This window comes from Ctenocephalides felis, unplaced genomic scaffold (genome assembly GCF_003426905.1).
Source record: "Ctenocephalides felis isolate EL2017-DRISC unplaced genomic scaffold, ASM342690v1 CF-g0.4_SCAFFOLD_01031, whole genome shotgun sequence".
Classification (NCBI taxonomy): domain Eukaryota; kingdom Metazoa; phylum Arthropoda; class Insecta; order Siphonaptera; family Pulicidae; genus Ctenocephalides; species Ctenocephalides felis.
This window is the reverse complement of record NW_020537185.1, coordinates 1-16,946: the sequence shown is the minus strand read 5'-3', so window position 1 is coordinate 16,946 and position 16,946 is coordinate 1. Positions and strand designations below refer to the sequence as shown.

The 16,946-nt window shown below is 28.2% G+C and overlaps 2 protein-coding genes and 1 pseudogene across 2 annotated transcripts; 2 read left to right on the top strand and 1 right to left on the bottom strand.

Moving 5' to 3' along the window:
- Positions 1-40: 40 nt before the first annotated feature.
- Positions 41-1,034, bottom strand: LOC113365459 (annotated as a pseudogene).
- A 393-nt stretch (positions 1,035-1,427) lies between these two features.
- On the top strand, positions 1,428-8,339 carry LOC113365461 (trypsin-like). The gene is made up of 6 exons (XM_026607015.1): positions 1,428-1,432; positions 3,919-4,105; positions 5,939-6,058; positions 6,948-7,097; positions 7,175-7,342; positions 8,186-8,339. The coding sequence occupies exons 1-6, from the start codon at positions 1,428-1,430 to the stop codon at positions 8,300-8,302; spliced, it is 747 nt and encodes a 248-aa protein (XP_026462800.1). The 3' UTR covers positions 8,303-8,339.
- A 1,317-nt stretch (positions 8,340-9,656) lies between these two features.
- Positions 9,657-13,078, top strand: LOC113365460 (lectizyme-like). Its single transcript, XM_026607014.1, has 6 exons — positions 9,657-9,720; positions 10,824-11,011; positions 12,049-12,168; positions 12,250-12,399; positions 12,500-12,667; positions 12,839-13,078. The coding sequence occupies exons 1-6, from the start codon at positions 9,663-9,665 to the stop codon at positions 12,953-12,955; spliced, it is 801 nt and encodes a 266-aa protein (XP_026462799.1). The 5' UTR covers positions 9,657-9,662; the 3' UTR covers positions 12,956-13,078.
- Positions 13,079-16,946: the final 3,868 nt, after the last annotated feature.

Sequence of the window (16,946 nt, the reverse complement as noted above, 5' to 3'; positions counted from 1 at the left end):
ATAAAAACTTTGTATTATTTAAAATTTTTAAAGAGCTTACCTCATTTCCGTTGTATTGCCCCAGGGGTCCGCCAGAGTCCTCCGGAGCATGCGCTGACTCCGCCGGTTAAGGGTCCGGTGCAGATATTCAAGGGATGGAGTGGAGATGCTCCGGACCTCCCAAAACCTTTTCGCACTCGGCATAAGATACAATTGTTTGTTCACGGTCTAACGACAAATAATATATTGGTTATCACGCACAATCTAATAGTTTTCATTTCATTACCTGCAAAAGATTTGGATATGTAGGAAAACTAGTGGTCGATGTAGATCCCCATCCGGATAATGTCACCTGCCCTGAATGAGGTTCATCTCTCAAAGGCAACTTTACAGCCTGCACGGCTTCATTAAATTTAAATGGTGGATCCACTTCAATCTGATTTAGAAATATTAGTTATAACTTATGAAATCTCATTTATAAACAATCATATTTTTTACGTACCACTGCAATATCATAAGGACCAACGCTACCTCCGTACGACTTGTGCACAAAGGTTTTCTTGAAGGCAGAACGTTGTTCTGTCGACTCGGTCTTGGACAGATCATGTTTTCCTGCTACCGCCTAAAAGAAGAATTTAGCATAATCTTAGCACTTGTTATTGCATTGCTTGCTTGAATAACTAAGCTTACGACGTACCTCAAATCCATTTATACCCATGATGCAATGTCCAGCGGTTATCACCCATTTGGAGTTGTATATGATGCCGCCGCAAAAGTGGCTGCCAAACATCTGCAAGGACACTTGCCACGGGAATTGATGTGGGTCCGCGGTGTGGCCGCCAACCACTCTCGGAAAACCGTCAGGAAAACCGATTACATCCTCGTCTGTGAAATTAATGATTCGATTTTTTAATGTAACTATGAAGCTTGGAATGAATTTAATTGCAACTATTCAATAGCTACAATTTTAGAAATGAATGATTGACAGCTTAAGTTTTCTTACCTGGTGCAGCTGTAGCCGCTGCCACCAATAAAAAGGCTAATATAACTTTCATTTTTTAAATCTTATTGTGATATGATTTGTTTTCATTGAAATCGCGCTATTTATAATAAAATGCATCGTGTGAATTTTGATTCATGCGTGAGATCGTATCTTAACCAGACAAATGATTAGATACTGACCTGCGCTTCGTCTGGACCGTCTACTCTAATATTTTGATTAGTCAAAAATGTATTCGAAAAATATTTTGATTTAAAAAAAATAATATAATTTGTATTCAAATTTATATCTAATACGATTTTTATCTCTATTGAAATCAATCAATAAAATATTGCATAGATTGATTGTAGATTAGCTATTACTGAGAAAATAAACTTTTTTATGTCTACATATTAGTATTTTTTCTGTAACAAATTTTGAATAGTATTTTTTAGAAAAAAATTGGACTATGAAGTAAATTGTAAAATTTTATGAGCTGTTGTAAACTTATGTTTTAACATAACACGCGGCTTTGGCTTGTCTCTATTTGATGAATTTATAATTGCATGTTATGTATTTATATAATGTCGGAGCGGTTATTTTTAACTTCCCGAAGGAGAAGCTTATGTTTTCATCAAAAAACCCGATTCGCTAATTTTATGTTTTCTCGACGTTTCAAGCCATTCTGAATCGAATGAGACCAAATTTGAAAAAAGTATGTGTGTGGTGTATGTATGTGAACAGATTTTTTGCCGTAAATCGACGTTTTCTCGAAAACGGCTGGGCCGATTTCAAAAATTGAAAAGCCATTCGATGTATCTCGACGAGGACTATCGTTTGTCAGTATTGTGAGACGATCGGCCGAGCCGTTTCTTTATAAAAGCAGACGATTTGTATATTATTTTTTTTGACGGTAGATACTATAGTCTTCTAGATCATACTAAAATATTACGTTCCTGCGACAATTGGTTTAACTTTGAAAATTCGTCAAAGTTTGCAAAAATTGGTATCGTTTTTTTGGCATTTGTCAAAATTAGACCTTTCATCGATGTTTTCTCAAAAACGCCTGAACCGATTTGAGAAATTTAAAAGCCATTTGATGTATTTCGATGAGGACTACCGTTTCTTTGTAATTTGAAAAAATGTGTTAAACATTTCGTCCACATTTGAGATCATCCTACCGAACCGATTTTAAAAAAAATTAGTGATTATATTTAGGTGAAAATCTACCGAGCCGTTTTTTTGTAATTAACTGTTGAAAAAAAATTTAATCCGATTTTTATGGATTTTTTTTAAGCGATATATATCATGGTCTTATAAAACTTAACTAAAACTAGTTCTTTTGACGTTAGCTAAAATTAAAATTAGACGATTTACTTGGTATAACAATATAGTACTTAGTCTTAATAAACATACTAAACCATACCGGTTTAAATATAATAATAATTGTTGATTTATGAGAAGTTGCTTTTTGAAAATACTCCGAGTTAACGTGTTCGTTCTTTTTCAATTATGTGTAATAAATCTACTCATAAATTAATTTATATATCGGAAAGTTCATGTAACTTGCCTCAAGGCAAAATACCAATACCAACTAGTTATTTTATTATTGATGTCTATATTTTGCTATCACTACTGCTTGATATCAGGCAGCTTAAAACACATGCCGAATTGGAGCTTCTGATAGCGAATTTACTAGCTCTAACAATAATTAGTCACGAGAATGCCAATATTTTTAACTAAATGCATATATTGTTAAAAACAGACAAACAACTTTGTACCATTATTGCCGGTTATTGTTAACTGTAATATAATTGGTAACCAAATTTTAAAAGGCAATTCAGGATATATAACAACAATTATTCCGTTAGTTATTTCATAAATAACTAGTAATTATAATTGATGAATTTAGGAAAAACTGTTCAATGTTAGCTTTTTAAGTAATATTGCAACATGAGAAATATATTTCATTTCTAATATGATAAATATATTTTAAAAAATATATTGTTTATGAAAATTTGTACTATTAATCTTATTTATGCTGCTCAAAAATAGATTAGTTTATATGATTCATATAATGTCGGGTAATATGTAAACAATGTATATTCTTTGTCTTTGCGGTGTGCAATTGATTGTAGATAAAGTTGAATCTAAAAATGATTGAAACGCATAATATAGTAGATAAGTGATTATTCTTGGTACTTGATTCTATATAAATAGGAGAATGTGCCCACTTTCCTCATATACCACAATTACTTACCACAATTAATAACAATATGAAACTTTACGTTTTACATTGCTCATCGCAGCCGCTGCTGCTGCACCAACAAACGGCAAGTTTTTGAATAATATTTAACCACATCTTATTTTAATCAACTAATATTTATAGTTTTGTACATCAATGTGTTTTATGTGAAGTTTGTGAAATAATATTTTGGAATTGTAAATAATAATTAAAATTAAACTAGTGGTGCATGGCATCGTGCCGTAAGGGAAATTGCTGGTATACTTCCCTTACCGAATATTCGTTAAAAACAAACAAACAAAATTTTACGAAATCTTTGAAAAAAAATTTTTTTTGAGAATTTTTATATTTTTTTAAAAATCAGTTTTTTCAAAGGTTCAGACATTTTTTTTACATTTTGATTTTTTTTTACAGAAACGCACACATACACATACATCTATTTTTTTTGGAGTATGGCAAATGTTCAGAAACCTTTGAAACGCAAAGATATAAGAATTTTTAATTTCGATTTTATTGCGAATACTGTAACATACTCTACGGGAAGTTAATTATAAATTAATGAATTATAACAGACAATTTTATTATTATTTGTTAACTATGGATCAGAATTGGGCGATTAAATATTATCGAGGTTTTATATCTTTATATTTTGTATTGTAATGTATTTTTTATATTTTGATAAATTCTCTCATGTATACTTTTAACTTTTTCTTAGAAATCGATTGGATTGGCTTTCCCGAAGGTTTCCTCGTGTAGTTGGTGGCCAGACTGCCAAACCTCACCAGTTCCCCTGGCAGGTTTCCCTGCAAAGGTCCGGAAAGCATTTGTGCGGCGGTTCCATCTTGAACGACAGGTGGGTCTTGACAGCCGCGCACTGCATCAGCGGAACTGAAAACTACGAGGTAAGACATTTTTTCGTCACAAAGAAATTTATTTCTTTTGTAATATTGCTCCTGGTATAACATTTATTTAATACAACAATATAAATGAATATCTTATGGTTAGTTACTGTACATGTCTCAGAGAAACCAGTTCAATTAGTTTTTGAATGCTCACATTACAAAATTTATTAATATTTTTTATTTTAATATATTGATATTTCTTAATAATTTATTAAAATATATTAAAAAGTAAAATAAATATTGAATATTTGTTTAATTATATTAATATAATATTAAAATGTTAGCTAATAAGCCAAACATAAATAAAAAGTAGACAATAATGAATATTTATTCTATACGACTTGACACTGGACATGTCGTCTTCAGAAGTTTTAAAATAGTTTGCAATAAATATAGAACTAACATTATTCTAAAAAAATATATACTATTCAAAGAAGAGCACATAAAAAAGAATAAAACTTTGTTATCGATATAGTTAAAGTAAAATAAAACTATAACAATTAAAATTAAAAATTATAAAATTAAATATATTCATTATTAATACGATGTTATCATGTTAGTATATTAGTAGGATTTATAAGTAATTTATTTGACCATTTATATCATTGTTACAAACAAATCCTTGGAAAATATTAATTTCATATTATATCATTGAAATTTATATTGGGCGAGTTTGACTTTGAGGTATATTACAAAAATATAAAACCAAAACCGTAATATCATAACAAATAACACATATCAAAGAAACGACTATCTGTCTATGTTCAGTAAAAATTCCAGCTAATTTGTTTTTCTAGGAATGTATCTTTTTTCAAAAAATTGGTAACCTGTTTTTTTACCCCATAGGCGGGGTAATTCGGACAGGGGCAAACAGGTCCAATATTTTAATTTTAATTTTGAAGTATTTTTACAAATAATTAATACATCATTCAACTCAAGCAAAATATAAATTTATGGGTGCATTTTTACATAGAGAACACTGTAATTAACTTTGATCTGGTATTTTTTTCAGAAATAATCCACGTCGTAAGAATCTTGATGGTGTTTGGTTATATATGTTTTTCCCTCAACTTTCAAATATTGTAGTTAAATTTTTTTTTTAACATTATTTTTTATATATATATATATATATATATATATATATATATATATATATATAAACCCCGTCCTACCCTGTGTTTTAAATGAGTATGTAGAACCATATAATTTTTGTACTAATGTACATTTGTAATTGATACAACTTAAATATTTATTATTATACTTAAACGCGATGCTAACCTAGTAAATATCAAATAATCTGGCTTTTTGGTTTATTTTTTTACTTTGTACATTAGTCATATATACTTTATAAGTGAATTTTAAAATTTTATTTTATTTGATTGTATTTATAGCGCACCATATATTTTTTTGTCAATTATGTTATAAAATTGGTTAAAAGGGAAATTGTTTGCCTTACTGATCTGGTTTAAAAGTATATTTTCTTAAATAACTAATATTCGGTGCTGTCTCAAAACGAATAGAATGAGACGAGATAAATCTAAAAGATGGGATTTCATTTAGAATGATCTGTATACAGTTCGCTAATTTTAGCTTAATATCAAAATTAAAATATTTGTTATTATTATAGGAACGTTCTATTTTGTTATATTTAACAATTATATTACAAAGTAGTACTTAAATCATTTTTGAAGCATTCTATTCAGAATAGTAGCTGTTATATGAATATAATGCTGTTATATTTTGCAAACTTATATTTGTGTTATTAATTAACGCAAAAGCCAATTGTATGAATATTAAATTCGATTTGAATTAATTGATAATTAATTTGTGTAGGCTGTAGTCGGAAAACACGATTTGTCGAAAAGCGAATCATCTGAGCAACGTTGCGCCTACAAGAGGACCATCGTCCACTCGTCCTTCACTGGAAGGGTGGGTCCTTACGATGTCGCTTTGGTAAGTTTTTCATTTTATATATTACATAATTCAGTTCTTATTCATAATGATTCGATTATCGTTCTGTAACTAATCATATATTCTGTCAATACCTTCACATACCTAATTTGCAACAGTAACAGTTCTTATCAAAGAAATTCATTTCGTGAATTGCTTCACTCAAATAGTTATCTCTCCCCTTATATTGTAAGAATATGTTCATGATATTTATAATAATTTAGAGTAGAACTAGAGCCTAGTATATATAATAGAGAGTAATAGGAAAACTTATCACTTACGAGATAATCAAATCACTTTTTGTATCATTGAACTATTTTTGTTACTTCGTATAAGTGCGTTTGTATATTATATTTTCATAGTTTTCCATACCTAATTCATATTTTCTAACAAATTAAATATGATGATATTGAAGTGAAATATTGTTTGCAACTGTGTTATTTTATTCGATATAATTTAATTTTGCTTATTTCAAATAAATTTAAACAACCACTTTACGCTTATAAATTTTTCAATAATTAATCAAATCAATGAATTTACAAAAATTTTGTAAAAAATATTTATGTACATGTTGAATAACACGTAAACACTATTAAATAATACACTAATAAAAATACAGTTTAATTGTATTAGGAAATTCAAATAGTAGGTATAATTTAACTACAATGCTATTATGAATATGACGATATATTATGAATGTGAATATATAATATATTGCAATTCTTATAGAATTGGATCAACATCATGAATACTTTACATAATTGTTTTAACAATAAACTGTAAATAACTTACAAATGTACTTGTATATAATTATTGGCTGATTTTAAGTCTGTTTTAATTTTTTAATGAATCAAATGTCCTGTTGATTATCGCATACATTATTTCATTTAAGATTGAGTTAGCAACACCTTTCAAATTTAACGACAATGTGAAGCCAATCAGACTTCCATTGAAAGACGAAGCACATTCTGGACAAGTGACGCTTTCTGGTTGGGGATCTACTTCAACTACCATCTTCCCCACTTATCCAAATGAACTACAGGTATTGAATTATTTTATATGCCAATAGTATTATATTCAGTTTTTTGTTTATGCTAATGAATATTTCTAATATTTCAGTATGTTGACAAACCGATTGTTCCATACACTGATTGCGAAAATGCTATGGGCGGACCAGGAGCATCTCCTCTCGATCCTTTGAACATCTGCACTGGTCCCTTGACTGGTGGCATCAGTGCTTGCTCTGGTGATTCTGGTGGTCCACTTGTTCAATACAATGGCGATGACGTGAGTTATTATTCTTCTATTAACAGTCATGCAAGTTTTTAATTGCTTGTTAAATGTTCTTCATATTTTTTTTGGAGGTTTTCATTTTTATTTTTTGTTTTATAATGAATAGTAAAACATGCTAAAACATACATTGGCATCAAACATATTCAATCTTTACGGTGATTGAAACATTGAAACTTAGTGAGGTCTTCTGCACTACCTTTCTGAAAGTTAGAATCAAACGTTATTTCATGTTTCAGTATTTTATATAAGTTAAGTAAATTTGCCAACTTTTTTTTATTCCAAACTCATACCCATATTATAAACAATTTTGCGACACCAAAATCAATTCGATGCTACATTCACTTTTATATCAATTCCCACAAAAAGACACATAATACTCAGAAAAAATGATCAATTTTTAATCATGCGAAATAAAAGTAATAATATAAACTACATGCAAAAATCACATGTAATTACAATTTTTTTTAAAAAAAGTGATATGAATATCTTGATCGGACTCAAAGGTGAATAATTCTTGCTTTTCAATTCTAACATTCCTACAAGAATTATTACAATTATTTTACACATTACTAGTAAAGCTTTATAATCTATTCATAATTGTTCATAATTATGAATATATTACAACTCTATTCCAATTTTTTTTCAACAATTTTTGACTTATTACCTAAAAATATCTCATTCTGATTACTTATTAATCTTAGTCTTATTCATATTAGTATTTTGCGGAAAATATGAATTATTTTCATGTTTGTCACTTCATTGCATTTCAATCGATTTTAATAACACATATTACTGTTTCATAATCATTGAATTTTACTGACTTTGTCTTACTTAAAGGTTATCTTACTGGGTGTAGTTTCTTGGGGCTATATCCCATGCGGATCTCGCAACAGACCATCCGTTTATACAAGAGTTTCTGGTTACTTAGATTGGATAAGCGAAAATACTAAATGAATTATTTCGATATAATTGTATTATAATTTAGTTTAGTAATAATGATTAATAATTTAGTAAGATAATTTTCTACTGCATTAAAATATATTTTTTGTAATATGAATTGGTCTTTTAATTTATTAAAACTTGTTGACTTTAACATATCTACAGTTTTATTGAATAATAGAAAAATATAATTTATTATAATTATGAACCTTTTAAGGTTTTTACGCTAATATTTTATTTGATCTCACAAGTTTTATGGGAAAATGAAAAATATAAAATAATCCGTCTATTTGAATATTCAATGAGTCGCATTTAATATAATGTTTGCGTAAAAAAATCATAATAACAAAGTAGCAATCAATGGAATATTTTATTAGACCTTTTATGAATTTTGTTATTGAACAATTTAGATTTATGAGGTTTTTTGATTTATCAACGGATTTGTGAGTTCTGATTTATAAGAATATAAATGTTATAATTTTATATTAACAATTTTATTTAAAACATATATAATATTATAATTTTTCTCAATCCTGAGAACAGTGTTATATTGAGCAAAATCATTTGCTTGAAGTACATTCTGAAACCTTGAAATAGCTTTAAAATAGTTACTAAAATAGCATACTTATTCACCAGCTTTCTTATACACTTCACCAAAAATTTTTGGTCAAATGTTAAAGATTTATTTTAATAACTATAAATTTATCAGGATATATCATGAGTTGTAACATTATTTTAAGAAAATATTTTTAAGTAAAACTAAGCCTTTCGAAAATGCAAAAATATTGCATTTATACATCAATTTTTTTTTAGAATGATACAACACTAACTAGAGAAATCTGAAATATAAATTAATTGTAAAAACTGTTTCAATTACTGTTTTCAAATGTTTTTGATGAGTTCAATGATAAATGTACAGGTGCAAGAACCAAACTCTTTGTATTACACTTTTAGAAAATCTAAATCAATTATGCTTCAAAATGAAAATTCTAATCACAAATTTTTTTGCAAAAATTACAATTTGTCATAGAATTTGGAAATTCCCATGGGCAGCCCACATTTATCTAATCAAGTCCAAATAAATTACTAGACTTATCTGAATGATACATCACAAAATGTAAAGATTTGATATTAGCTGATGCGAAATCTCTTTCAAACTAGAATTTCCAATAAGGTAAAATATACTACAGTGATCGCGCAATTTTAATTTCGGAATCATCAGATAACCGTTATCTGGCAGCAGCAACTCTTAATCCGTTAATAAATCGATAAGACAAGGGCATGTTTTGCAATTTTCTTAGATAAGCCTAGAAAATAATATAAATAATGAGGGAAATATCCAAACTAAGCATAGTAGTATCAAATACTCTACAACATGAAACTGTTTGTCTTCGTCTTGTTAGTGGCTGCTGCCACCGCAGCTCCAGCCAGCGGTAAGTTAAAATCATTAAATAATTATTTAATTGACTTGAAATATAGAATATTATTATAAATTAATAAAATGGATCAATTTTCTCGGTTTATTAAATAATGCATTTTTATGCGTTGTTGTCACTTTTTTAGTAGTAAGTATTTTTGAAATATTTATTAATTAAATAATTACTGTAGTTAATTGTTTCAAAAATATAAGTTTTTTTTAAATTACGTATGTTCGTATGATCGCTCTCAATAGATTGATTATAGAGTATTTTTTTAACAATATTTTAAGTTTTTTCTAATATTTGTTCAGATCATACTATTTGGATTAAATTAAATACTAATAAATTCAATTTTTTTATTTGTTATTACCAATATACTAGTTGTAAATTACTCATACAATTGGCATATTAAAACCATAACGTGAAATATAAAATTTGCATAATAAATTATATTTTGTGCTTTTTTAATATATTTACCTGATATTATATAAAATACAAATATATAAACCTCAAACGCACTAGGCCAAATTAAAATAAAAAGCTTTTTCTTAAATCATTCTTTTTTCCTACATTTCGATATAAGAGGTTTTGTCATCATCAGTGATAATTAAAAATTTGAGACTCACATTATTACATTACTCCGCAATCAGTACTAACATATGTGGTTACAATTGTCAGTAATCAGAGATTTTGATAACTGTGAGTTTTTCAATATTTTTCTGATGGACACATCTCTTGCATCGGATTTTTCGATTTTTTTCAGAAATATTGCATTTTATTTGTATATATAATATAATTTATTAATTTAGAAATATGAACAAACAACACTCTTTTTTTGCACTATTTATTAAATAATAATTTCACAAACGTTTCGAGACTAGGTTTGTGTTATTATCAGTTTGTTATAAATTTAAAATCTAAAATATGGAAACCTATATTAGCATTATGTGTTATCCGTTACAAGTCGTTGACTGTACTGAACTGAATTCTCTATCAAGGTCAAATAGATAAGTCATGGAATATCAAGTAGGGAAGAGAAGGAATAGGGCCCAGTTGACAGATGTCGCTAGGAGAAATATAATTTATGTTTTATGTAAAATATCTAATAAATCTTTCAGAAATTGAGGTGGTCGGCTTCCCCGATGGCTTCCCACGTGTTGTAGGTGGTCACACCGCCAGCGAGCACCAATTCCCATGGCAGGTATCTTTGCAAAGAAACAAAGACCACTTCTGCGGTGGTTCAGTACTCAATGAAAAGTGGGTTGTCACTGCCGCTCACTGCATCAGTGGTACTTTTGGATTTGAGGTGATTAAAATGTTGATATTTTTTATGAGAAAAAATTATTGCGAAAATATAAAATTATCAATTTTTATAAAACTATTAATTTTGATAATTTATAGGGGAAAAGTCACAACCATACCAATTAAGTATATCATAAAAAATAACACAAATCAAACAAACAACTATCTGACTATGTTCAGTAAAATTCCAAGCTAATTAATCATTGTATAACTGTGTTTTTTTCGTTTTTTTAAATAGTCACCTGACCTTTTTACCCCAAAGACGACGTAAAATGGGTTGGCCAATAAGGTGGCAAACGGGTCTAATGTCTTATTTCTAATTTAAAAGCAATTTTACGAAATAATATCTACATTATTCAACCAATGCAAAATGTAAATTTCATGGATACATTTTTTACAGAGATCACACTGTATCTAACCTTGATCGAGTATTTTGCCAATTATTTGAAATAATCATCAGCAGAGTTCGAATATTTATTGATTTAATTTATCTTCTGTTGCTTTTTTCAAAATAATTTACTTTTTTATTTACTATTTTTTATTGTTTATACTTTTACTAAAGTAAATGTTCAGAAGGTTTTACCCCACTCACATATAAGTTTTAATAGAAGCTATATAAAAAAACTGTTGAATCCAACTTAAAATTGATAATACATCTTATAAAATAATTAAATAACGTATAATTAAAATTATATAAAGGTTTCGTAAACTAAACAAAAGTGCTCACAATAAAAAAACTAACATCAGAGAAAATACTTTTGTTATGGATTTTCAAACATCGCCCTTTATCTTGAGATAGCAACGTCGCAAAAGTCTATGTGAAGGCTGGTTATTCTTCTTTTTCCCTTCACTTTCAAATATCGTTGTTAAACAATTCTTAACTTCACTTGATTTTTTGATATGGGTGTTGGACTTTTTTACCCGCGGACCTTTGAGCCCCGCTCTACCCCATATATATGTATTGTAATTTTGTATGTTTATTGATAATTGAAAAAATTTTATTATCATTTCAACATTATGATATTTTATTCAATTTTTTAGGCTGTAGCCGGAAAACACGATTTGTCTAAATCTGAATCCACTGAACAACGTTCAGCCTTCAAGAGGACCATCGTGCACAAATCTTATTCTGGAGGTGTTGGCCCATACGATATTGCTTTGGTAAGATTTTTTTTAAATATCACTACCGTATACAAATAATTGAATAAAGTCTAAATAATAACATATTATTGTGATCCTTAGATTGAATTGGCAACTCCATTCAAATTGAACTCTGCCGTTCAAGCCGTTAAACTGCCAAGTAGAGATGAAGCACACTCTGGCCAAGTTACTTTGTCCGGATGGGGATCAACATCTACTTCCAATTTCCCATCTTACCCCAACCTTTTACAGGTACGTTGAAATTATTTTAAAGTTTAAAACATTAAAAATAAAGTTATTTTTTATACCTAAGTTAATAAATATAAAGATTTATTATTTTATTTTATCGTAGACCGTTGACAAACCAATTGTATCTTATGCCGAATGTGAGAAAGTATTGGGAGGTCCTGGAGCCTCACCACTTCACCCCTTGAACCTCTGCACTGGACCCTTGACCGGTGGAGTAAGCGCTTGCTCTGGTGACTCTGGCGGCCCACTTGTACAATATAATGGAAATGAGGTCAGTATAATGATATTTTTTGTAACAAATTTTGATACGTGATAACACATAGTAAAATAGAATATGTTATTCTTGTAAAACTACTTGTTCACTTATAAAAATATTTTTTATTGAAATTGAGAAACTTTGTTTTACTTAATCTGTTAATATTATGCGTAAACTCTATTTCAGGCTACACTTTTGGGAGTTGTATCATGGGGATACATTCCATGCGGATCCAGGGATAGGCCTTCTGTTTACACAAGGGTCTCTGGTTACTTGGATTGGATTAAAGAAAACTCACAATAAGTCTTTTACGAATTTAAATTATATGTCTGATATCTTTTTTCAATAACATTAATAATAATTATGCATGATCTGTACTAACAACTAACAACCATTTTCATTACTTTCCAATAAACAATTAACAATTATAAAGTTTTGTTCTTTGACAATTCATGTAATGAATATATATATACATATATATATATATATATATATATATATATATATATATATATATATATATATATATATGATATATATATATACAACATACATACACACACACACACATATATATATATATATATATATATATATATATATACAGGGCCGGTCCTGCCTTGCATGCGATGCATGCAAAAAATGCGGGCGCACGCCTTAGGGGGCGCCAAAACGAGTTACGGAAATTAAATTTATAATATAATATTTATATTTTTTTATATAAAATCTAGAATTATTTATATAAAATCTAAAATACCTAATAAATTATAATAAACAATCTAACTTAACTAGGGAAAGCATATTTATTTTGCAATGTGATATCAGTAGAAACAATTAACCGATTAATAATTCTGCAAATTAGTAAATAACAATTCTGTTTATTGCTTAATCTACTTATTCAATTTTTTCTTTGTTTGAAGTTACCGTGGAATCGAAACAGAAATTTTCTAATGTTCAATCCCATAAGCGCAAATCTGCAAAAGATTAAATTAATTGTTGGGCATTTAGTTTTAGTTCAGAAACGGAACTTGTTAAAAAATATAAACAAATTATAATCGGAAAAATAAAAAATGGGGAGTCAGTGCTTAGAAAATGACATGTTTATTACAAGTTTTGTCGCAAATGTTTCGCATCTGATGAATTTTAAATGTTGAAGACATGCGTGGATAGGGTTATGAAGATGGAACAAATATGAAAAATGAAAGCAAAATTTACTTTGGAACGAAAATCTTAAGGCTTTTTTTATACCTAGTGGTGACCATACTCTAAATTTAATAATTATTAACTATGCAGAAATAATACATATCAAATATAATAAGTTTTTTTTCCAATATAGTTCAAGAAATGTGTAATTTCTTTGCATTTTTTACTGATTTTTGGACAATACTTTTAAAATACGTTAAAAATTTAACTTTAAAACAACAAACTGAATATGACGGCTTTTACGATATCAATAAAAAGAAGTTTACGACGAAAAATTAAATTAAATTAAAATTTAAAAAATCCAACATGAAATACGAGTGTTATGATTGAAAATGAAATACTAGTTTTCTCAAATATTAATATTGCACATACATTAAAAATAATTAAGAATTTAAAAATATTTGATTATAACCCCCGAATAGCCTCAATTCTTTAAATAAATTTAAAATCAATATATTTTATACGCTATTAGATTATATTTTATTTTTTTGCACTAAATCCAGAATAATTACAAATTATTTTTTTTATTTCACTTAATATTTTTGTTAAATTAAAGTTATAGAATTTAAGAAATGCATTTCAGAAATAGGATTTATTATTTTGATATCAAGATCTTATTTCTGAAATGCATTTCTTAAATTCTATAACTTTAATCTAACAAAAATATCAATTTTTTTGCTATGGTAGTCGAATTTACATCTTATAACCAATCTACTACATATTGAATATTACTAAAATGTGAAATTATGACAAGGATTGCTTTATTTATTGATATCGAAAATAATAAATAAAGAATAATAAAAATAATTTTAAAAAATATCTAAAAATTTATATAATTTCAATGATAAACTGTTAAAACGCTGAAAATTAATAGAGGAGGGGGGGCGCTAGAAAAAAAGTTGCATGCGGGCGCTAAGGACCCCAGGACCGGCCTGTATATATATATATAAATATATACATATGTTATATATATACATGTTGTATATATATCTTCTGTGGACTACAAAAGCAACGAATATTAAAGTCTAACAGTTGAACGTTTAATATTCGTTTCTTTTGTAGTCTACTGAAGATATATACATACAACATAAGTTAGACTCTAACTTATGTGAAAATGAAACAGATAAATAAAGACTTACATGTTAATTGAAATATTCATAATTATTCAACGATAATAATGCATTATTACCGAACAGATAAATAAAACCAACATATTATGAAACTGATAAATAAAACTGGTATAAAAAGAAGTAATATGGTGTAAAGACTTAATTAATAATTATGATCGAATGAATAAAAACATTCCAATTTACATGTAAGTCTTTACACCATATTAGTTTCATTTATGTGTTTCATTGTCGCATAGGTCATACGTCAAAACGTATGAAAATAATAAAGATTTTATTAAATTAAAGGAATAGGAATTTTCAGCCGAGTATATACAACTAACACTTCTTAAGGGGCACACCTAGTGTGACAACCTAAAAAAGATCATTTATGGGTATTAAAAAATAATAAAACTAGTGAATCGATTTATTTAAAATTTTGAGGGTATATTTATACATGTCTTGAGAATACACAGTAAAATGTTTGAAATAAAATATTAAATATTTTTGAAATGACATGCAATCTCCGGCGGCGCCAAAAAAAGGTCCTCCACTGCTGCAATGATTGCAGTCTTCTCCGTTGAAAACATAATAAAAACTAGTGGGGTGCATGGCATCGTGTCTTAAGGCAAATTGCTGGAACTTCTCGTACCAAAAATTATTTTTTTTTAAAAAGATTAACATTATTAAAAAAAAATTAGATTTTTAAGAAACTATAAATTTTTGACAAAAATTTACTTTTTTTTGAAAAAAAAAACTTTTTGAAGAAAAATTTATTAACTTCCCGTAGGTAAACATGAAAATGTTTATATATCTTTACGTTTCAAAACCTTCTGAACATTTTGGCATACCTTAGAAAAAATGGATGTATGTGTCAGTGTGTATGTATGTGTGTGTGTATGTGTGTGTGTGCAGATACAAATTTTCGTCGACGATTTCGGGAACACGTATAAAGCGGTTTGAATAATTCAAAAAACATTCAATTCGTATTGATAAGGAAACATGTTGATTAGTTTTTGACGAAGGCAGGTTTAGCCGTTCCGAAGATATAGAGCAAAAAATGCCATAAACGGTAACTCAGTTTTTAAGAGAACGGAGCGTCCGATTTGAATAATTCAAAAAACATTTTACTTGTATTAACAAGATGAATAACTGATCAAACTTTCATAAAGGCAGGTCTAGCGGTTTCGGAGATCTGGTAAAAAAAAATTAAAAAAATGCTATTTGGCGGTCAAAAATGATCATTAGACATATGCACGTTAAATTATCAGATATTTTATAGAGATTTTAACAATAAGTATAAATTATGTTTACATTCCTATGGGTTCCGTGCCAATGTTTATCCGTTAGATGGCGACGCAGCGATTACGCGCTTCGATATTTCGTCTCTATGCAGTTAAAGCAGTACGATTGCTTTGAAAAAAAGTTTAGAATTTTCAAAATATTTCAAAATAAATTTTTCTTCAAAAAGTCTTTTTTTCAAAAAAAAGTAAGTTTTTGTCAAAATTTATAGTTTCTCAAAATCTAATTTTTTCAGAGTATTTTTTTTCAAAAATGTTAACCTTTTTAAAAAAAAATCATTTTTGGTACGAGGAGTTCCAGCAATTTGCCTTAAGGCACTATAAACACGGGGTATTCTAATATTGTCTAGGGGCACTATGCCATGCGCCCCACTAGTTTTGAAATATTTTGGTACTGCTTTAACTGCATAGAGACGAAATATCGAAGTGCGTAAGCGCCGCGACGCCGTCTAACGGATGAATATTGGTAGGGAACCCATAGGAATGTAAACAAAATTAATACTTATTGTTAAAATCTCTATAAAATATCTGATAATTTGATGTGCATATGTCTAAAGATCATTTTTGACCGCCAAATGATTCGATTCTGATTGGATTCTGACTAAAGTTCTAATATACTTTAAACAAATAATTTCAACTTTGCAGTTTATATAATTCTTATAATATTAGACAATGTAACAGTAG